Source organism: Octopus sinensis, linkage group LG3 (genome assembly GCF_006345805.1).
Source record: "Octopus sinensis linkage group LG3, ASM634580v1, whole genome shotgun sequence".
Classification (NCBI taxonomy): Eukaryota; Metazoa; Mollusca; class Cephalopoda; order Octopoda; family Octopodidae; genus Octopus; species Octopus sinensis.
In genome coordinates this window covers 161,738,167-161,762,853 of record NC_042999.1, presented here as the reverse complement: position 1 = coordinate 161,762,853, position 24,687 = coordinate 161,738,167, and the positions used below count along the sequence as shown (strand labels likewise).

The following is a 24,687-nucleotide window of genomic DNA, read 5'->3' as shown; positions in this document are numbered from 1 at the left end:
GACTGGTCACAAGGAAGCATTAGTGGCAGGTCAGCAAAGAAAGACCTGAGTCGCAGGACAGATATATATATAATTATATGTATATAATATATTATATATATATATATAGATAATATATATATATATATATATAGTATATATATATATATGTTGTCGGTGGCACATAAAAACACCATCCGAGCGTGGCCGTCTGCCAGCCTCGTCTGGCACCTGTGTCGGTGGCACATAAAAACACCATCCGAGCGTGGCCGTCTGCCAGCCTCGTCTCGGACCTGTGTCGGTGGCACATAAAATCACCAACTACACTCTCGGAGTGGTTGGCGTTAGGAAGGGCATCCAGCTGTAGAAACACTGCCAGATCTGACTGGACTGGTGCAGCTTTCGGCTCCCCAGACCCAGTTGAACCGTCCAACCCATGCTAGCATGGAAAGCGGACGTTAAATGATGATGATGATGATGATGATGATATATATATATATATAATATATACATATATATATATTATATATTATATATATATATGTTATATATATCTGTATATATATATGTATATATATATGGTATATAATATATATATATATATATATATATATATATAAGTATGTATATATATATATATGTATATATATATGTATATATAATATATATATATATGTATATATATATATATGTAGTTATATATATATATATATATATATATATATATTATATATGTTATATATGTATATATATATATATATATGTATATATATATGTATATATAATATATATATATATCTATATATATATATATATAATATATATATAGGGTGCAGGTGTGGCTGTGTGGTAAGAAGCTTGCTTCCCAACTGCATGGTTCCAGGTTCAATTCCACTGCATGGCACATCAGACAAGTGTCTTCTAATATAACCTTAGGCCAAGTAAAGCCTTGTGAGTGGATTTGGTAGACAGAAACTGAAAGAAGCCTGTCATATATATATATATGTATATATATCTATGTGTGTCTGTGTTTGTGTCCCCATCGTCACTTGACAACTGGTGTTGGTGTGTTTATGCCTTTGTAACTTAGCAGACCAGCAAAAGCGACTGATAGAATAAGTACTAGGCTTAAAAAACAAAAAAAGATAAGTCCTGGTGTCAATTTGTTTGACTAAAACCCCTCAAGGTGGTGCTCCAGAACGGTTGCAGTCTAATGACTGAAACAAGTAAAAGAATAAAAGAATATATACACATATAAACATACATATAAGCACACATATATATATATGGATACACATATATATATATATAAATGCACACATACACACACACACATATATATTTAAACACATATATTTATTTATAAACACACACACACATATATACCATGATGCATTTCTAATACAGTTAGTATTCATTCTTGGCTTGGCTTCGCTGACGAAGATTAGGAAGGCTATTCTCCACATCATCTGCATGCTTGTTTGTGGCTGATAAGGCCAATATATCTGATTGCAATGATGACAGAGGTGTGATTGTCCAGCATACAGACATGGAGCTTATAAAAGACCTATGAAATGTAATCTTTGCCTCTCAGAAAAGTTCTTCATCTTGTTCCAGGATAAAAATACTTTGAACCAGAGACGTGAGCTCTTAAACTCCTGCAGGCATGCCGCAAAGTTTAAAATGTCAACTGACAAAATACCATATGGGTAAAATGTTTTGACTTTTGAAACACATTTTTTTGACTGTCGCATTTGAATTTGAATTTACACGGTATAGTTATTTTGCATCGCAATGCTAGTGTATATTTCGACTTCATTTTTAAGAAAGCTTTTTACTGTTTTACAAATTTAAGCTTAAACTTGACCAAGCTTTATCGTTGACTCATGTATTTAATTATGCTATATATATATAATATATATATATATATTATATATATATATATATATATAATATATATATACACATATATGTGTGTGTGTATGTATATATATATATATATATATGCACACATATATAATGTGTATGTATACTTTTATATATGTGAGCATGTATTTGCGTACATATTTTTGTATATTTGCATGTATATTTGTACTTACGTATTTTTATGCGTGCGTATTTATGTGTTTGTTGCTCAAGCCATATGATGTATCTAATTGTTGTAGGTTACTTTTCAGCACCAGGATGTAACACTTTCTGCCCCTATCTATTTTGGGGCCTTTCTCTTGCTACTTTTCTGTTTCTCTTTCTTTTTCTTCTTTCCCACTGTTTTCTTCCGTCCCCCTCCCCACTTAATATTTTCTGATGTTTTCTTTCTCTTTCTTTTGTCTGTAACAACTAACTTATATAAGCATACGCCAGGAGATTTAGTGCACATGCATGTGTGTGTGTACATATATACATACATATATATTATATATATATATATATATATATATTATATATAATATATATATATATATGTATACCATATATTATATGTGATATATATTTATATATATATATGTATATATATATATGTATATATTATATATATATATGTATATATATATATATATGTATATATTTATATATATATGACCCCCTTCAGTCAGACACTGACCATGGGTTTGCACCTAGAGAGTTACCCTCTAAGGCACAAGTCTGGGCAAGGTTGTTTTTATGGAAGACTAGCAGTTGCCCATGCATACCGGCCTCCCCTCTCCACGTCACCGATGTTGTCCAAGGGAAAGGCAAGGGCCGATACAGCTTGGCACCTGTGACGTCGCAACTCATTTCTACAGCTGAGTGAACTGGAGCAACGTGAAATAAAGTGTCTTGCTCAAGAACACAACACGCATATGTATATATATATATATATATTTATATATATGTATGTATATATATATATATATATTTATATATATGTATGTATATATATATATATATATTTATATATATGTATATATGTATATACACATATATACATATGTATATATATATATATATGTATATATGTATATGTATATATATACACATATATACATATATATATATATAAAATTAATTAAGGGTAGAAATCAATATTTATCAATTAAAACCAGTGGTCTAGCATATTAAAAAAAGAATCCGAAGATTAAATATTTATATATACCAATTAAGGACTGAACACGAAAAGTGGACAGTCAACATGCTAGATATAGACGTCAAATCGCCATTCTCCATTGTGGAGAATGGCAATTTGACGTCTATATCTAGCATGTTGACTGTCCACTTTTCGGCGATTTGACGTCTATATCTAGCATGTTAACTGTCCACTTTTTGTTTCAGTCCTTAATTGGTATATATATATATATATATATATAATATATATATATATATATATGATGCGTGTGTACGAACAGCCATGCTACATGGCAGCGAATCATGGGCTGTGACTGCTGAGGACATGCGTAAGCTCGTGAGGAATGAAGCCAGTATGCTCCGATGGATGTGTAATGTCAGTGTACATACTCGACAGAGCGTTAGCACCTTGAGAGAAATGTTGTACCTAAGAAGCATCAGTTGTGGTGTGCAAGAGAGACGATTGCGCTGGTATGGTCATGTGGCGAGAATGGATGAAGATAGGTGTGTGAGAAAGTGCCAATCCCTAGCAGTTGAGGGAACCCGTGGAAGAGGTAGACCCAGAAAACCTGGGACGAGGTGGTGAAGCACGACCTTCGAACTTTAGGCCTCACTGAGGAAATGACCAGAGACCGAGACCTTTGGAAATATTCTGTACGTGAGAAGACCAGGCAGGACAAGTGAGCCCAAGCCCACTTATGAATGCCTTTCCTCCCTTGGACACAAAGACCGGTTGAGGCAAGCGAAGTCGATATAGAACCTCATCCGACGACAGACACCCATCCCAACCCCCCATGCTTGCGAAGACATGTTGGGGCAAGCGAAATCGAAATCGAATTGAACCAGCAGGATCCCTGTCTGGTGGTGGTACGTAAAAAGCACTATCCGACTCGTGGCCGTGGCACGTAAAATACTCCAATGCGACCGTACGACAGGCACCCTTGCCAACCCCCTTTGCTTGTGAAGACATGTTGGGGCAAGCGAAATCGAAATCGAATTGAACCAGCCAGGATCCCTGGTCTGGTGGTACGTAAAAAGCACTATCCGACTCGTGGCCGATGCCAGCACCGCCTCGACTGGCTTCCGTGCCGGTGGCACATAAAATACACCAATCTGACCGTGGCCGTTGCCAGCCCCGCCTGGCACCTGTGCAGGTGGCACGTAAAAAGCACCCACTACACTCACGGAGTGGTTGGCGTTAGGAAGGGCATCCAGCTGTAGAAACATTGCCAAATTAGCCTGGAGCCTGGTGCAGCCTTCTGGCTTCGCAGAACCCCGGTCGAACCGTCCAACCCATGCTAGCATGGAGAACGGACGTTAAACGACGATGATGATGATGATGATATATGTATATATATATGTATATGTATATGCATTTGTATATATATTTATGTCTTGCCTATATATGTCTGTATATGTATGTAGCTATGTACATGTGTCTGTATGTTTAATGTATATATGTATATTATAGATGGCTTGGTATGTGCATATACTGCTAAATGTATATGTAATCCAACATGAAAATTTTTTTAAACAGATATAACTTTTAATGTATTAATTGATTGATATTCTACAGATAATTATTTACCCTGGCTATTTAGGCTCTGTCCTTCTTTATAAGCTATTTTTGATTTAAGGTTTTCTTCGATTTTATAATAAAATGATTTTATACCATAATTTGTTCATTGTGTGCAACCGGTCACTGTAAAGACCATTAGTTGAAAGGACCAATGAAACAAAACCAGTTTCAAGTGTGTATCTATTAAGCTAATTGTATATGTTTGCTTATAACCTTATTTTTGTTCCATTCTAAACAAAACTGTCCGATGAACAGAAACGTGAAGCTCTGAGTAACAATTTTTGTGATATTTTTGCTGATTTTTAATAAAGTATATATATATATATATATATATATATATTTACAGATGCTGTGGTTAATATGTGTGTGTGTGCGCGCGTGTGTGTGTGAGTGTGTGAGTGTGTGTGCGTGTGTGCATGCAGACATCTTTCTTCATGTGCTTATGTATATAAGTAAAGCAAAGTGTTTCTTACTGACCAGCCCTGTTCAGGTAGAGCCCTTTCTGCATCTTCTCCACAGAGATGGCCTTGTTGAGCAGCTTGATGGCATCATCAAAATATCCATTGGTGAAACATTCTACTGAGAAATCATTGAAGGTCAGCAAAAGCTGTTTCTCAGCATCAGAAGCATATGTCTCCTTCTCTTCAGGGGTGCTCTTCTGAAGGGCCTCAATCAGGTCATCGATGGATAAAGTGAACTCATTGATGTGACGGTACAGGATACCTCTGTGCAGAAGAATTTGGAGAGAATATTTTTGCTGTAGTTGTCTTTAGTTGTCTTTAGTAGGATTTGAGAAATTTTATATATGACAATTCACTGGTAATAGCATAAGAATATGTGATCATAACAGTGTATTGGTAATCTTTATATATAAAAGTGAGGTTGTGTGCTGTCTGTCTCCTACGATTTAGATTCCTTACTCCCACATTTTGCGGTGCAGTTTAACCAAAACCAGGTATCTTATAGTCGTGATTCATATCGAGCCCTTCTGGGTATTAGCGCGTGTCTACGATGAGTCTACGATTTAAAAAAAAATTTACCATCAATTTTTCCCATTTTTAATGCATTTTTGGCATATATAAGGGAAGTAACTCTCTAAAAATTTATTATTAAATCTCAGAATGTAAAAAGCTACAGTAACCCTCCCCCCCTTTGTGGTTAGCCATATTGAGATGCCTATTATACTTTACATCTCTAAAAATGCTTATATAGTTATTTCCCTTACAAACCCGAGCAACGCCGGGCGATACTGCTAGTTTTATATATGACAATTCACTGGCAATAGCGTGAGAATATGTGATTATAACAGTGTATTGGTAATAATATGTAAGACAAGCACAAGTAGACAAATTTGTGGGGAGGTGAATAGTCAATTAACTTAACCTCAATATTTGACTGGTACTTTATTTTATCAATCCTTGAAGGATGAAAGATAGATCTGACTTTGGCAAAAGGGAGACAATGAGAATATACATTATGATAGCATTAGTGATGATGATGATGATGATAGTGTTGTGATGGTGTGGTGGTGGTGGTGGTAGTGGTGGTTTTAGTGGTTATGATATCATGATACTGATGGCGTTGATCATGTTGAGGACAAAAACCTGACTAAAAAGCTTTTAGAACCATAAATGTTTGACATCAGTATAACATTACTGCAGCAGTAATAACAACAACAACGACAACAACAACAACAACGACAACAACAACAACAATTGCAACAATAACAGTATTAGCAACAACAGTAGCAAAAGGAACAGCAACAACAACAATAACACATCCAGCAAAGGATGGAGCTTCTATGTAGTAATTTAAGCAGTTAAAAATAGCAACCAAATTTCTGCTGCTAACTCATTTTAAAAATCGAACATATTATACTCTTTTACTCTTTTACTCTTTTACTTGTTTCAGTCATTTGACTGTGGCCATGCTGGAACACCGCCTTTAGTCAAGCAAATCGACCCCGGGACTTATTCTTTTGTAAGCCCAGTACTTATTCTATCGGTCGCTTTTGCCGAACCGCTAAGTGACGGGGACGTAAACACACCAGCATCGGTTGTCAAGCAATGCTAGGGGGACAAACACAGACACACAAACATATACACACACATACATATACATATATACGACAGGCTTCTTTCAGTTTCCGTCTACCAAATCCACTCACAAGGCATTGGTCAGCCTGAGGCTAAAGCAGAAGACACTTGCCCAAGATGCCACGCAGTGGGACTGAACCCGAAACCATGTGGTTGGTAAGCAAGCTACTTACCACACAGTCACTCCTGCGCCTATGTTAAAGAAAAAGGATTACTCTGGCTGGATGTCTTTTGCCATAGGTCTATATGATCAGGATTGACCTGGGGCTAAACAACAACATCAGATATAACATGGTGTGAGGTAACAAGGTAGCAAATATGTAATCAATTTTTCTGTTAGAAATAGCAGCCAACCTTCCTTAAATCATATCTACCAGCTTTAAAAAAAAAATGGAAGGACACGTTGAATAATGTAGTTTTAGATACACAGGAGTGGCTGTGTGGTAAGTAGCTTGTCTACCAACCACACGGTTCCGGGTTCAGTCCCACTGCGTAGCACCTTGGGAAAGTGTCTTCTACTATAGCCTCGGGCCGACCAAAGCCTTGTGAGTGGATTTGGTAGACGGAAACTGAAAGAAGCCTGTCGTATATATGTATATATATATATATATATATATATCCTTGTATGTGCTTGTGTGTCTGTGTTTGTCCCCTAGCATTGCTTGACAACCGATGCTGGTGTGTTTATGTTCCCGTTACTTAGCGGTTCGGCAAAAGCGACCGATAGAATAAGTACTAGGCTTACAAAAGAATAAGTCCCGGGGTCGAGTTGCTCGATTAAAGGTGGTGCTCCAGCATGGCCGCAGTCAAATGACTGAAACAAGTAACAGAGTAACAGAGAGAGGCTAAAAAAAAAAAATGGGATGATCCTGATTGTAATGCTTCTTATCATAGGCTGATCCATCGGACTGATTTGGGTTAAATAGTAATAGCAACTACAAGAACAGCAGTCAAAATACTGATGATGTTGGTAGAGTTAAGAATAGGTGCTAGCATACCTGAGAAAATAGAATTTGGCCTGGGCTGGCCATAATTTAATGGCCAAATGAATTTTTTTGATGGCTGGATAGAAATCTTGTCGCATGTTCAGCTTGATGGCCACTTGCCAATATTCCTCTGCCTTGTTTCTGATTGCTTCTAGCATTGCACGAGCATTAGCACCGTCTTCGTATTCAGCAATGTTTTTCAAGTCATAGAATGCCAAAGAATACTGCAAGAGGAGCACAACAGAATCCATTGTTAGAATAGCAATTATTTCAATTCAGGTTGGAAAGGAGATGGAGCAGGGAAGAGACACAGAGTGGGAGGGAGGATAGTTAAAAACACTTTCATTGTAACATGAGAAAACCTTTCACATTTTTTATATGTTTCTTTACTACCCACAAGGGGCTAAACATAGAGGGGACAAACAAGGACAGACAAATGGATTAAGTCGATTACATCGACCCCACTGCGTAACTGGTACTTAATTTTATCGACCCCTAAAGGATGAAAGGCAAAGTCGACCTCGGCGGAATTTGAACTCAGAACGTAACGGCAGACGAAATACAGCTACGCATTTCAACTGGCGTGCTAACGGTTCCGCCAGCTCGCCACCTTTTTTTATATGTAAACTTCACATGGATGCTATGTTAGAACACCAAAATACTGCATTATTTACCCTGAGAGAACCCCTCGTATGGATGCAAGGCACATAAAAAGCACTCATGTTTCTATTGTTGGCAGACAAGAATTGTTTGCTACAGGGGCCAGAACTGTCAGATTACATGGTTTCACCCTGTAGCAAACATCCAGTGATGTCATAACAGTTGAATCTCACTGAGAAAAATATATAGTATTTCGGTGTTTTTTCGATCACTGCTGTTGCAAATAGCTAGCAGGTTTATCAAAAAAATAATTAGCAGAATTACTAACAAAAGGCAATCCTTATGTCAAACTTAACGTGAATGTTGTACTAGAACACTGAATGCTGCATTATTTACCTTGGGAGGACCTCTCATATGGACACATAGCACAAAAAAAGCACTCATAGTTAATTGATTGGCAAATGAGAATCGTCTGTTACAGGTAGCTCATGTGATTTCGCCCTGCCCAGGATCAACAGTGGCAGATGTCCTGTTGTGACATAACAGCTGAATCTCACTGTCAATGATATATAGAAGTTCCAAATACCTATTTCTTTATTACCCACAAGGGGCCAAACACAGAGTGGACAAACAGGGACAGACATAGGTATTAAGTCGATTACATCGACCCCAGTGCGTAACTGGTACTTAATTTATCGACCCCGAAAGGATGAAAGGCAAAGTCGACCTCGGCGAAATTTGAACTCAGAACATAGCAGCAGACGAAATACCGCTCAGCATTTCGCCCGGCGTGCTAACGTTTCTGCCAGCTCGCCGCCTATAGAACTTCCAAATACCATTGACAATACCATTGACAATAGAAGTTCCAAATACCATTGACAATGAGATTCAGCAGTTGTATCACTGCTGGATGTCTGCTGCTAATGAACCTGGGCAGGGTGAAATCACATGATCTGGCAGTTCCAATGCTAGTAGCAGAAGTTCTCATTTGCCTATGACATAAACATGAATGCTTTTATGTGCCGTGTGTCCATATGAGATGTCCCCACAGAGTAAATAATGCCCTATTCACTGTTCTAACACAACATCCATGTTAAGATGGATGTAAGGATTGCCTTTTGCTTCATTTGGATCTTCTTTAGTTTTGATAATGGGTTTTTGTTTGTTTGTTTGTTTGATCAACTAAACTACTGGCTTACTGGATTACAGGTTAGTGACTGAATATTCCACTGAAATGTATTGTTAGCATAATTATCAGTCAGAACTAGGAAGCAACTGTGGGGCAAGGATGAATTCTTGAATCACCCAATCGGCTACCACACAATTTCCATCAGCCAAGTGACTCAAGGCTATAGCAGAGAACACTGGCTCAAGGTGTCATAATGGGATCTTATGCATAACACATCCAACACACGTACACATAAACACACATATATTATTTACCAATATTTTATACATTTCCAAAAAGCTTAAGTGTACCCATGAAAATTAACTCCATCATTTGAGAAAAATGATACATGCACACACACATGCATATACATTTATACTTCTTACTTTCAAATGACCAATACGACACTGAGAAAGCAGACATCATTCTGCCTTTATAGTATGATATTTAATACCTTTCTGGAGTTGAACCTATTGCACATAGTTTAATATTGTGAAGCATTAGTATTTAGTAAATATATTGAGAGCGAAAAGCATAGAGTTTTTGAGCTTGTCAGTATTTGATAATGAATTAGAAACCACTTATTATTTTTATATTTAAGAATAATTCATTTAATTATGAAACTGCCTCATTTGCTCACCTAAAAGGCACCACCATCATCATCATCATCATAGTTATTTTAACATCCATTTTTCCATGTTTGTGTGGCTCAGATGAGATTCATTGAATCAGGTTTTCTATGGCTGTATACTAGTGGTTTTCAACCAGGGTTCCGTGGAACCTTAGGGTTCCGCAAGAAGTTACAAAACTGCTAAAATCGGCAGTAATTTTTAATTCTCCTGTACAGATATGTGTGCATAAGACTATTAAATCATTGCACAGGGGTTCCCCGAGCCAGTGGAATGTTTCCTTGGGGGTTCCACTCCAGCAAAAAGTTTGAAAAGCACTGCTGTATATCTTTCCTGTCACTAACCCTCATCTGTTTCCAAGCAACATAGTATTTTGTGGTGGTTGGACATGTTTTTGCTTATGTGGTAGTGTGTCTCATCGGCAACTATCATACAATGTTAAGACCAGGAGACACATACATGTGCATCAACACACACATTAAACTTTTTTCCTTGATAACTATTGCCATGATGATGATCACCATTACCACCAGAAACCCATCTCTACAACTGCCATCATTGTGACCACTACCAGACCTGCCACTATTTCAACCGAGACTGTAGCAACCACCACTTCAATCACAACTACCACCGCCAATATCATAACCACATTACATACACTTGTGACAAAAGTCTCAACAAGGTGGCTCAACTTGCTAAAAATAACATCCAAATATCCTTCATACCACATCCTACTATCTTAAAAATGCAAGGAAACATTAGAGTATGTAGTCTTAGGTACACTATCTCAGAATAAAAGATGGAATAGTTAAGGCTGGAAAACATTCAATAGTGGGTTTCCTCAATTAGAACTGACTTGGGTCTAAAAAGCAACAACCCTCAACTGCATAATACCGCCCATCAACTGAATAGTGTATATATATATATATGTATATATATAATATATATATATATATATATATATTATATATATATATATATATATATATATGAATCCATAAACACATATATAAAACATTCAAGTGTATATTTTTTTCCCCTCTGAAGATATTATACTCAGGTCATATGAATTTAATGTTTAATTAATTCACTGAGTAACAACTGAAACAGGTGTGAGGGATGATGATTAATTTGTTGTTAATAATAAACAGTAATTAACTTCCCAATGTCCATTTTCTTTTTCTTCTTTTATATCATCATCATCATCATCACCATCATCATCATCATTTAGCGTCCGCTTTCCATGCTAGCCTGGGTTGGACAGTTCAACTGGGGTCTGTGAAGCCAGAAGGCTGCATCGGCCCAGTCTGATCTGGCAGTGTTTCTACGGCTGGATGCCCTTCCTAACGCCAACCACTCCGTGAGTGTAGTGGGTGCTTTTTACGTGCCAGCCGCACAGGTGCCAGACGGAGCGGGCAAACGGCCACGGACGGATGGTGCTTTTTATGTGCCACCGGCACGGCGGCCTGGCGAGGCTGACAAACGGCCATGATCGGATGGTGCTTTTACATGCCACCAGCATGGGGGCCAGGTGAGGCTGACAACGGCCACGATCGGATGGTGCTTTTACGTGCCACGGGGGCCAGGCAAGGCTGGCAATGGCCATGAACGGATGGTGCTATGTGCCACCGGCACAGGGGCCAGGCGAGGCTGGCAACGGCCACGAACGGATGGTGCTTTTTACATGCCACCGGCAAGGAGGCCATTTATATAAATATTAATGTATGAATATGTGTGTGAATATGAAAGAAAAAAGAGAAAAAGATAGACAGACATAGAAGAGAAAGAGTAGAGACAATAACAGGATAACTACATTTATGACAGAAATAATTAAATGTTATTTGATCCTTACCTCTCCAGAGAGTTGCCTAAGACGAGCCTTCATCACAATGAGGTCTAAGTTGTCAGGGTACTCGTATATCAATGAGTTAAGAGTTGCCCAAGCTTCAGCTTCGCAATTCATCTTCACCAGACAGCTAAAACTAGAAAATAGCATACATACATACATGTGAGTGTGTGTGTGTGTGTGTGTGTGTGTGTGTGTGTGTTACAGGGAGATGAATATAAGTGACAGCACCACAATACATAGCTTGTATGGCTCTAACAAGCCATCCACCTACTCCTAGCTTCATTAGAGACCACCTGATAACAGAGCAAGGCACTCTGTTGAAGATTTTCTCCAGGTCAATGAATGCCCAGTACAACTGTTTACTTTTAGTCTTCTGGTCCAGCAGCCTGATCTCCCTGAAATTGTTTCTAAGGCATTTCTTTTACCCTTGTAGTGGCTAACTATAATGCTCCTACACTAGTCATAGGTTATGGCACCTTCCTGTGCCACCTGATTGGCTATATGGTTGACTAAGCCATATCCTACTCCACCAGATAGTGATTCCTGACAGTCTAAGAGCTTTCCTTGTCTTCATAACCTTTGTAGCATAGACCCAGCTGAAATTCCTCTCTCCCATTTATTATATATACTTGCATTTGAACATAGCAGGGAACAGCTAACCTTTGGCCACTATTTGGACAATATTGTATCTACTACTCCGATTGGTTGGTATTGGTGCAATTTGTCTCTTATTCTGTTGTGCTAATTTGCCATGTATAACCAGTTGGAAGCCCTAAATAGGATCACTTGGGACAGCCTGTTCACCACCCTGTCTGAGCCTACAGCTCCTTATAAAAACTCAGCATTTCTTTGTTCCAAAGTCTTTGGTTCCAGACCTTTTAAGGTCTAGCCACTGACCACAAAGACACAGCCAGTTTCAGACAACACCACAGCAGCCGCGTTGAGACTTACAAACTTCATCCAACAGCATTATGGCAACCTCCATCTTCATCGCCACCATCATCAGCATCATCTCTCTATGTACGCAGCTCAGCAAGCAATTCACCCAGGTTCCAACACTTCACCATGGATCAACAGCAAATATACAACCTGTACCAAGTGACTCAGACAGCAGCCATGACTTCACATATGACTGTACCTGCAACTGGCTCAGCATCACGGCTGCAACTTCTTGATACAGTATTTCAACTACCGTGTACTATTGACAACGAACTGGTATTGGTTTTCTTTTGTCTATGAACTTCTCACTTCGATAGCTTTAGAGTCTTTCACTTTCTTCTTATTGCCATCCTTATATGTTCTTAACACATGCGCATACATCTATGTCTACATACACACATACGTTTTGTTCTCATGATGGCCTGTCTATTATTCTGTAGACATGATGCACACATCATGAAGTATTTAAAAAATTATTTGGAAATTATAGAAAAACAAATGGTAAATTCGGACTGTCTGTATATTAAAACCACAAATTAAAAAAAAAAAAACTTTGTGTGTGTCAAATTTTTTCTACAGAAGTTCATGGTTTCATAGGAATAAGCATGGAGAACTGCATCAAGATAACTAATTTTCAGATTTTTTACTCTCTTTTAAAAAAAATGAGGATTTTGTGGATGAAACAAACTAGATCCTGAATAAAAAAAGAATGTTTATAATATGATAAATTTTCAGATTTTTTTACATCATTTTGAAAGGGGGGCGATTTTGTTACTCAAACTAAGTAGATCCAAGTACAGTGACTACCATCCACCACAATTTGCTACTTATATGAAGTACATATATATTTCAACAATTTCTATCAAATACACTCTCCTCTCTCTTGAGCATAAAAAAATCCTCTTCCTGGGTGACAATAACTTATCTCCTTACTCCTTTCTCCTTTACTTGTTTCAGTCATTTGACTGCGGCCATGCTGGAGCACCGCCTTTAATCGAGCAACTCGACCCCGGGACTTATTCTTTTGTAAGCCCAGTACTTATTCTATCGGTCTTTTTTGCCGAACCGCTAAGTAACGGGGACATAAACACACCAGCATCGGTTGTCAAGCAATGCTAGGGGGGCAAACACAGACACACAAACACACACACACACGCATATATATACATATATACGACAGGCTTCTTTCAGTTTCCGTCTACCAAATCCACTCACAAGGCTTTGGTCGGCCCGGGGCTATAGCAGAAAACACTTGCCCAAGGTGCCACGCAGTGGGACTGAACCCGGAACCATGTGGTTGGTAAACAAGCTACTTACCACACAGCCAAGTTCTCGCTGTTTTGATAAGGGAAATCGGATAGGTTTGAAATGATTTCAATGGCATTTACTTGTACCAAGGAGCACTCTTTCTATAGACAACACATTGATCTCATGGGTGTAGTGTGGTGGAAATAAATGCAATTACCAAACTTTCAATTCATTATCTTTTCTTTCATTTCAATTTGTACATCTGTATTCCCAACTGTGTACAAACACATATGTAAAACAACGTCCTTTAATTTTTTAATCATTATCTGCTGATATCAAAATAAGTAATCTATTGGAAAATAAAAATATTTTCTAGGGGAGCCATTTGTGACTCCAAGGGTCAAAACAGGGCCTTTGGCCAAAATGTGTTGAGAACCTTTGCCCTAGTCAAATAATTGTTGGCTAGTAAGACAAAAAGGCGCAATGGCCAGTGATTAGGGCAGCGGACTCGCAGTCGTAGGATCGCGGTTTCGATTCCCAGACCGGGCGTTGTGAGTGTTTATTGAGTGAAAACACCTAAAAGCTCCACGAGGCTCCGGCAGGGGGTGGTGATCCCTGCTGTACTCTTTCACCACAACTTTCTCTCACTCTTACTTCCTGTTTCTGTTGTACCTGTATTTCAAGGGGCCGGCCTTGTCACTCTCTGTGTCACGCTGAATCTCCTCGAGAACTATGTTAAGGGTACACGTGTTTGTGGAGTGCTCAGCCACTTACACGTTAATTTCACGAGCAGGCTGTTCCGTTGATCGGATCAACTGGAACCCTCATCGTCGTAACCGACGGAGTGCTTCCATCCCCAAGCCAGTATGAAACCACTGCCACTTGATTTTTTTACTAAAATTCCATCATTGTTATTGCCATCATTTCCCCATACTTGCATAGGTTGGACAGAGTTTATTGAGGCAAATTTTCAACAACCTGTTGCCAATCCCTACCTGTTTCCAAATAAGGTAATATTGCCAGGCATAAATGTGTGGTTAACAAAAATCTGCTTTTCAACTACATAGCTTTGGGTTCTGTCCCATTATGTGGCACCTTGGGCCAATGTCTTGAGAATGAATTTTGGTGGCAGGAAACTGTATGGAAATCTGGTGTATATGTATGTGTATGTGTTTATTTTCCAGAACATAGCAGTTTGACGAACAAATAACAATAAAATTGTTCTCACAGGACTGCTGCTATATTGGGGCACCACTTTCAAGAGTTTAATCAAACAAATTGCCCCCAGTACTTATTTTAAATCTGGTGCTTATACTATTAGTTTTTTTTATATCAAACTGCTTGGTCATGGGGGATGAAAAATAAAAAATGTTTTTTTTTTTTAAATTTACCTTTTAGCTTTGTATATTAACTGTTCAGGATCCCACTCGGAAGCTTTGAGAAAAATTTTATAAGCTTGCTGATACATTCTGAAGTCAAGAAAGACTTGTCCCTGAAGGCAGTAAAGTTTGGCTAAACGAGATCTAAAGACTGGTGAGCCTTTGTAGAGGAATACAGCTCGGCTGTAATTTTGTATAGCAGCCTGAATATCTCCAAGAATGATATAGACTTCTGCCCGGTCAGCTAGGTAGAAAGGGTTATTGAAGTCCATCAGAACTGCTTTGTTAAATAATTTCAAACTCTCACAGTAGTTCTTTTCTGACTTCTTAATCTTAGCTGATATTATGCTGCAAGTAAAAGAAATGAAAGTAGATCAATGGATTGTGTTTGTTTTTTGTCACATTTAATTTCATCCTGAACCTGTTTCTTTACTTATACCATACATATACAGGGTGCAATGAGTAAATTGTTGCCACTTTATATTTTTAATTTCATGCATACATAGTTTTTATTTTTGGCTTTGTCAACTACACAGTATAGTAGGGTCAGCTGGGCACTGTCTGTGAGCAAAACAGCACCCTGATGCAATTCACTCTGCCAGATATTTGGAAATGATATGCTATACTACTTGGCATTCATGCCGGAAGCTCCAATATGAACATTTCAAAGTGTTTGGGTGTCAATCTGAGGACAGAACAACCTGGGGACATGTACCGAGAATGATAAAAATCAAACATTCAGTCAACATCATTATGTTTGGAGTGATCTCTAGTGATGGCAACGTTATGCCTCCATTCATCTTCCTACACGGCCTCAGATTCAACACAGAGGCCTACATCAAGTGCTTGAGGAGGTAGTGCTGCCCTGGGTCAATAGGGTAGCTGTTGGAAGATCCTGTGTCTGGCAACAGGACTCTGCGCCATGCCACACAAACAGGAGAACCCAATTATAACTGTCAGACAATTTCTGCGACCACATCACCCCTAACATCTGGCTACCTAACTCCCCAGACTGCAACCCCTTGATTATTGTGTGTGGGGTGCAGTTGGTGAGAGACCAACAAGACTCTTTGTAACACCAAAGATGAACTGAAGGCAAGGATTGTAGCAGCATTCACCAACTTAAACAAGGAGACCATTATATATATATATATATATACATCCAGCTGTAGAAAACATGCCAAAGCAGACAATAGACCCTGGGTGGTTCTTCAGTTTGCCAGCTCCTGTTAAACCATCCAATCCATGCCAACATGGATAATGGACCTTAAATGACAATGGTATATATAGTGTTACGCTGCCACTCACTCAACTCAGGACCCTAAGACCCTAGGCCTTCCAGGTCGATAAAGGCCCCTAAGCTGCGACGACGATCACACTCAGTCAAACGGATGTCCACCACAGAAAGCGGAGGTGGGCAGCGAACGCAAGCCAGAAACCGACACAACAGCAAAGGAGAGAGACAGCAGGAGGCAGTTGCTTACATATGACACTTTATATAACTTCACAAAATCAATCAAAACATTTCACAACAAAAGCATTTAACTCCAAGGTTAACAGACATTTAACAGAGTTTAAAAAAGAACAATCAATGGCATTTAGCAAAATACAACGTCCGACAACAATCAGTTGACATGCGACACAATACAGAGAGTTTGGAAAACAATCAAAACAAAGTTTTTCTCTTTCTTTTCACAGTTTACAGCTCTTTTTACAGTCTCTTTCTCTTTTCCCCTTCTTCTCCTTCCAACACAATGTTCTTCTTCCTTTTCTTTTCTCTCTCTTCTTCTAACACATTTTACAGCAAATTCAAACATAAACAAACATTACCGGCAACATGTTCCTCGTCCGCAACACTTTCTCAGCTCCTACTACAAATTTTCATCTCGCTAACTGACCGTCTCTCATACCTGTCCCTTCACTGTCATCTTCTTCATTACCTCTATCTGTGTCTTGCCGTCTTCATCTCTTGGCTGGCTGTCCGCATCGACCGACCGTCTCTCCCAACTACCCTGTGGCCAACTCAACTCTGCTTGCTAACTGCACCTCGCATTTATTGGGTGGCATTTTTATTTTTTTATAACCTTTCCCTGACCGTATAGGGATCAAATGCCACTTCCTAACCTCATTATTTACCGTTGCCGTTGACAGGACAAAGGATTTTTTTGTTGTCCTGAGCAACTGGAGCGCCGGTTCAACTCCAACCAATGGAACTAGGGTACATTGTTCTCCTGTTAATTTTACCTCTGTAACAATAGCATTATTATTAATTTAACAACCACTTTTCTACACTTTTCCTGTTTGCATGGGTTAGATGGAATTCTTTGAGGTAGATTTTCATAGATGAATGTACTGCTTGTTGCCAGCCTTCACCCGATTTCAAGCAAGGTCCTTTTTCCTGTAGCTGATAGTGATGCTCATTTATATTTGTTGTGTAATGTCAAGACATACTGGGCATGAGTGGCATCATATGTAATGTGCAAGAGAGAAAACTGCACCGGTATAGACATGTGATGCATATGAATGAGGACAGCTGCATAAAGAAGTGCTGATTGCTAAATGCGAATGAAAGCAGGAGAAGAGGAAAACCCAGGAAGACATTTGATAACGGAGTGAAAAAATGACTTCAAGATGTTGAGCCTCACAGAGATGATAAAGGACTGAGATGATTATTTGCAGTACTTGAGAAGACCCATCCAATAACAAGACCCTAAAGGGATGTCATTTATGACTATGCTCCTGCACACAACCTATCCTTGAGAATTCCCCACAATTCATTTCTACAATGGAGCAATGGAGGATGTGTTGAAATGATTGTTGTGATAAATAAAGCACCCAGTATACTCTATCTTCTGTATCAATTGTTTCTGCTATACTCAATGTGCACTAAGGAATTCCTCATGTAGATCCAGTGACCATCATGCAATTACTGTGGATGAACCAGGTGGCCATAAGCAGTGAATGTGCTTTGCCAGCATACTATGTGGAACATACTCAAAACACAGTTTAAATTTTAAATTTAAATTTAAACTTTCACTACATACATACGCATGCACACACACACACACACACACACCACACACACACACATACATATAAATATATATATATATATATATATACACAGGGTGTCTGGGCTAAGTTTGATAGTTTTCATAAAAGGAAAAGGAAACATTCAAATTAATTTATCCCATCCAAAAATAAAGATATTTAAAAAAAGCAAAAAATATCAACTAGATTATGGCGGGGAAATAACAGTTTACCCAAAGTAGCTGCCCTTGCAAATGCAAAATAATGTGGAAACAATTTTCATAATCTTTAAAAAAAAAAAGATAAAACAAAAAACAGATAGGCGCAGGAGTGGCTGTGTGGTAAGTAGCTTGCTAACCAACCACATGGTTCTGGGTTCAGTCCCACTGCGCGGCATCTTGGGCAAGTGTCTTCTGCTTTAGCCCCGGGCCGACCAATGCTTTGTGAGTGGATTTGGTAGATGGAAACTGAAAGAAGCCCGTCGTATATATATGTATATATGTATATATATATATATATATATATATATATATATATATATGCGTGTGTGTTTGTGTGTCTGTGTTTGTCCCCCTAGCATTGCTTGACAACCGATGTGTTTACATCCCCGTCACTTAGCGGTTCGGCAAAAGAGACCGATAGAATAAGTACTGTGCTTACAAAGAATAAGTCCCGGGGTCGATTTGCTCGACTAAAGGCGGTGCTCCAGCATGGCCGCAGTCAAATGACTGAAACAAGTAAAAGAGTAAAAAGAGTAAAGAGTATAGGTATGTGTATGTGTGTGTGTTGTAAGTATGGGGAAAATGCTTATGAAGATGATGATGATGATGATGATAACAATGACTGCAATGGTTATGACGTTGATGATAATGATGTTGATGACTATGATGTTGATGAGGTAAACTTACTCTTTGGCAATACTTGATTCAATCATGCTTTTTCTCTGCAGGTAAAAAGGACCGGCCATACATGTCTTGCTGACCCATACTAAAGAGTCAAATACACTTTCACAGTGAATCAGACAATTCCTTCTTGAATCTTCATCCATATTTTCTGCCTCTACAAATGAGCCACACTCATCAAACTGTTTGCAAAGAGAGGAATAAAATGCCAAAGTTAGTTGAGACAGTTTATATGTTCCACACCCGACATCTTTATATTCCATTCATAACTTTATGAACCACTAGCAGTATCGCCCGGCCTTGCTCGGGTTTGTAAGGGAAATAACTATATAAGCATTTTTAGAGAGTTATAGCCAAAATATAGCAAAAAAATGCATTAAAAATGGGAAAAAAATTATGGTAAATTTTTTTTTAAATCGTTGACTCATCGTAGACATTTTTAGAGAGTTACTTCCCTTTATTTAAAAAATATGCTTTAAAATGGAAAAAAATTATGGTAAATTATTTATAAAATCGTAGACTCATCGTAGACGCGCGCTAATACCCAGAAGGGCTCGATATGAATCACGACTATAAGATACCCGGTTTTGGTTAAACTGCACCGCAAAATGTGGGAGTAGTTAGGAATCTAAATCGTAGGAGACAGACACTCACACTACTTCACTTTTATATATATAGATAACTACATTAGAAGGAAGGTCTGGAAGGAATAAATGGATACATCTAAAGAAATACATTCAGTTATTTGATAAGGATAATGCACCCAGTATTGAGTGATACTCATTTCATTGACATATGAAAGGTAACATTGACCTAGGCAGGATTTGAACTCAAATAATAATGATCTCTAACAGAGGTGTATGAATACAGAATTTGGGACAGAGAATAGTCAATAAAATCAATCTGTATGACCGACTGGTAATAATTTTACTGACCCCTGATAGATGAAATAAAGTTGATCTTGGTGAACTCATTCACTCAATCAGTCAAGTCGGAGGCAAGTCAGGGCGGTGCTGGCAACAGCCACGATCGGATGGTTTGCTTACGTGCCACCGGCACTGGTATCACAGCTGCAATTTCTGTTGATGTTGATCGACTTCGATTTTGGTTCTGATTTTGATTTCCACTTGCCTCAACAGGTCTTCACAAGTGGAGTTTTGTGTCCCAAGAAGGGACGATAATAGCTAGTAGGACCTGTGTAAATTCCATGGAATGGAAAGAATTAAGAGGACCTACTTAAGAAAGAATGAATGATTTTGTAGCATTCATAGTTTAGCTTTCTTTAAATATTCTTGACGTTCGTCTACATACATCTTCTCAAGTCTCCTTTGGTGTTGTCTTTTGCCTCATTTTATTATATCTCCTCTCTGGTCTGTGCTCTATATCTGCTCATCTTTTCATGGGCAGCTTGCAACTGTGTTTCTTGCGAATCCAGAGTTTAGACTAAATTAACCTTTATAAACAAACTAGCAGTATCGCCCGGCGTTGCTCGGGTTTGTAAGGGAAATAACTATATAAGCATTTTTAGAGATGTAAAGTATAATAGTCATCTCAATATGGCTAACCACAAAGGGCGGGGTGTTACTGTAGCTTTTTACGTTCTGAGATTGTGTGCTGTCTGTCTCCTATGATTTAGATTCCTAACTACTCCCACATTTTGCGGTGCAGTTTAACCAAAACCGGGTATCTTATAGTCGTGATTCATATCGAGCCCTTCTGGGTATTAGCGCGCATCTACAATGAGTCTACGATTTAAAAAAATTTACCATCAATTTTTTCCATTTTTAATGCATTTTTGGCATATATAAGGGAAGTAACTCTCTAAAAATTTATTATTAAATCCCAGAACGTAAAAAGTTACAGTAACACACCCCCTTTGTGGTTAGCCATATTGAGATGGCTATTATACTTTACATCTCTAAAAATGCTTATATAGTTATTTCCCTTACAAACCCGAGCAACGCCGGGCGATACTGCTAGTAATATATAATGGGCGAATGAACAAGAAGTTTATATAGATTATAACAAAATTTTAATCTTTTTTTTTCTTTGGTCAGTAAGTGTAATTTCCTATTTGCTTCTATCAAGAAATCAAAGGAAGTGACTACTATTCCCTTCAACCTTGCTTTTATGACCTGGATGACATCAATGATTTGAAACTGACCTATTTTCCATTACACTTCACATTGTTGAGTCGTTCAAGCAGAAATATCATTAGAGTAAATATTCTGCTCAATATCGTAGATTTGATCGTCAGTTGCTTGACCTTAACCCTTTCGTTACTGTATTTATTTGAGATGCTCTGTGTTTCTTTCAATTACTTTAAATATAACAAAGAATTTAGTAAAATAATTTGGATATCATTAAGCTAGTGTTAGGAACATAAATTGTGACTAAGGTTTGGTGGAAGATTTTAATTCAAAACTTATGAAAACAAGACATTTGTACCCAGAGCCAGAGCCAGTTTCAGCCGGGTTGGTAACGAAAGAGTTAAACCACTTGAGCATGTCTCTTAGTGGCTGACAATATGTGCATCTCTGATCATGAACAGGAGTAGTAGGAGAGAATCGTAATATACTGAGAGGGATTCTTTGAGGTTTGAATAAATGTTACAAAAGTGAAATCTAGAGGAAATATTAACCATTAATCATACTTCCTAGGGGTCAGCAAATAGGAAATGATAGTTGCTACCCAAGGACAAAAGTTGTGCTACACAGTGTAATCATTATTGTTTCTAACATAGGCACAGCTATGGAAGCACTCCGTCGGTTACGACGACGAGGGTTCCGGTTGATCTGAATCAACAGAACAGCCTGCTCGTGAAATTAACGTGTAAGTGGCTGAGCACTCCACAGACACGTGTACCCTTAACGTAGTTCTCGGGGATATTCAGCGTGACACAGAGAGTGACAAGGCTGGCCCTTTGAAATACAGGTACAACAGAAACAGGAAGTAAGAGTGAGAGAAAGTTGTGGTGAAAGAGTACAGCAGGGATCACCACCATCCCCTGCCGGAGCCTCGTGGAGCTTTAGGTGTTTTCGCTCAATAAACACTCACAACGCCTGGTCTGGGAATCGAAACCGCAATCCTATGACCGCGAGTCCGCTGCCCTAACCACTGGGCCATTGCGCCTCCAACTAGGCACAGCTATAGGGGTGTGGTTAAGAAATTCACTTTACTGCCAGACGGTTGTGGGTCCAACCAAACCATGGTATTTTGTTAAATTGTCTTCTACTGCAACCTCAGACTGAATCAATACTTTCTAGCTGGAATTTAGGGGACAAAAACTGTGTGAAAGTTTGTCATGTGTTTCCCTCTCTTTTTCTCTCTTTGTCTCTTTTCACACATTGGCATTTCTTTTACATTTGATATTTCTCTGCTAACATGGGTTGGATGGGAATTATCGACACAATATTCTATACTCATATACCCTTTGTGTGGCCCAAACTTATTTTTCACATAAGGTATATTTATTTCACTGGTCCCTACACATGAAAAAAGAAAAAAAAAAGAAGCAGAAGGAAAATGAGCTAGGGTATACATTAGCAAATAACTTAAATACCCACACAGTGGTGATGGTTTTGGGCTCAATCCCATAGCATGGCATCTAGGGAAAGGGTCTCCTACTATAACTTGGGGCTAACCAGTATTGTCAGTGGATCTGGCAGACAGAAGCTAAAAGAAATGCATTGTACACACACACATAAACACACACACACACACGCACACACACACACGCACACACACACACACACACACACACACACACACAAATGTTAAGTAGAAATTTGCATGAAACTACCAAAGCAATCATCATCATCATCGTTTAATGTCTGCTTTCCTTGCTGGCATGGGTCGGATCGTTTGACTGGGGACTGGTGAACCAAATGGCTGCAGCAGGCTCCAATCTGATCTGGCAGAGTTTCAACAGCTGGATGCCCTTCCTAATGCCAACCACTCCGAGAGTGTAGTGGGTGCTTTTACAGCCAGGCTCGAATGGTGTTTTTTATGTGCCACCTACAGAGGAGCCAGTCCAGTGGCATTGGCAACGACCTCGCTTGAATGTTGTTTTCACATACCACCGGCACAAGTGCCAGTAAGGTGGCGCTGGTAACGATCACACTTGAATGGTGCTATTTACGTGGCACCGGCACGGAAGCCAGTCAGTGGCCCTAGTAATGATCATTCCCAGATGGTGCTCTTTACATTCCACTAGCAGGGATGCCAGTCAGGCGGTGCTGTCATCAGCCATGTCAGCGAATTTGATTTCGATTTCACTTGCCTCAACAGGTCTTCGCAAGCAGAGTTTAGTGTCCAATGAAAGAAAGGTACGCATAAGTGGGCTGGTTACACGGTTTTAAATTTTGGCACAAAGTCAGCAATTTTGGAGAAGTGGGTAAGTTGATTACATCAACCCAAGTGCTCAACTGGTACTTATTTTATCAACCTCAAAAGGATGAAAGGCAAAATGGATCTCAGAGAAATTTGAACTCTGAACATAAGACAGACAAAATACCACTAAACATTTCACCTGGTCTGCTAACGATTCTGTCAGCTTGTCACCTTCTACCACCACCTTAATAAAAATAAAAATAAAAATAATAATAATAGATCATTACTCTTTTACTCTTTTACTCTTTTACTTGTTTCAGTCATTTGACTGTGGCCATGCTGGAGCACCACCTTTAGTCGAGCAAATCGACCCCGGGACTTATTCTTTGTAAGCCCAGTACTTATTCTATCGGTCTCTTTTGCCGAACCGCTAAGTGACGGGGACGTAAACACACCAGCATCGGGTGTCAAGCAATGCTAGGGGGACAAACACAGACACACAAGCACACACATACATATATATATATATATACATATATATGACAGGCTTCTTTCAGTTTCCGTCTACCAAATCCACTCACAAGGCATTGGTCGGCCCAGGGCTATAGCAGAAGACACTTGCCCAAGGTGCCACACAGTGGGACTGAACCCGGAACCATGTGGCTGGTTAGCAAGCTACTTACCACACAGCCACTCCTGCGCATTCTTTATAATTTTGGCACAAGGCCAGTAATTATGAGGGAAGGAAACAATTTGAATACATTAAACCCAGTATTTGACAATTATTTTATTGATCTTGACAATTTTTTCATATGTTAGGGACAGAGGCACTGGTGGGTTTGCCCTTAATCGAAAAAAGTAATCTGATG

The 24,687-nt window shown here is 38.8% G+C and overlaps 1 protein-coding gene across 1 annotated transcript in view; it reads right to left on the bottom strand.

Annotated features, from left to right (window-relative positions):
- LOC115209581 (tetratricopeptide repeat protein 16-like) overlaps positions 1-24,687 on the bottom strand; it is a 132,266-nt gene that overhangs the window by 90,286 nt on the left and 17,293 nt on the right. Inside the window, exons 3-7 of the mRNA XM_029778019.2 lie at positions 19,493-19,668; positions 15,567-15,902; positions 11,992-12,121; positions 7,755-7,966; positions 5,138-5,385 (exon numbers count right to left, since the gene is read on the bottom strand). Of these exons, the coding sequence (XP_029633879.2) occupies positions 5,138-5,385; positions 7,755-7,966; positions 11,992-12,121; positions 15,567-15,902; positions 19,493-19,668 (1,102 nt within the window). The remainder of the gene's footprint in view (positions 1-5,137; positions 5,386-7,754; positions 7,967-11,991; positions 12,122-15,566; positions 15,903-19,492; positions 19,669-24,687) is intronic.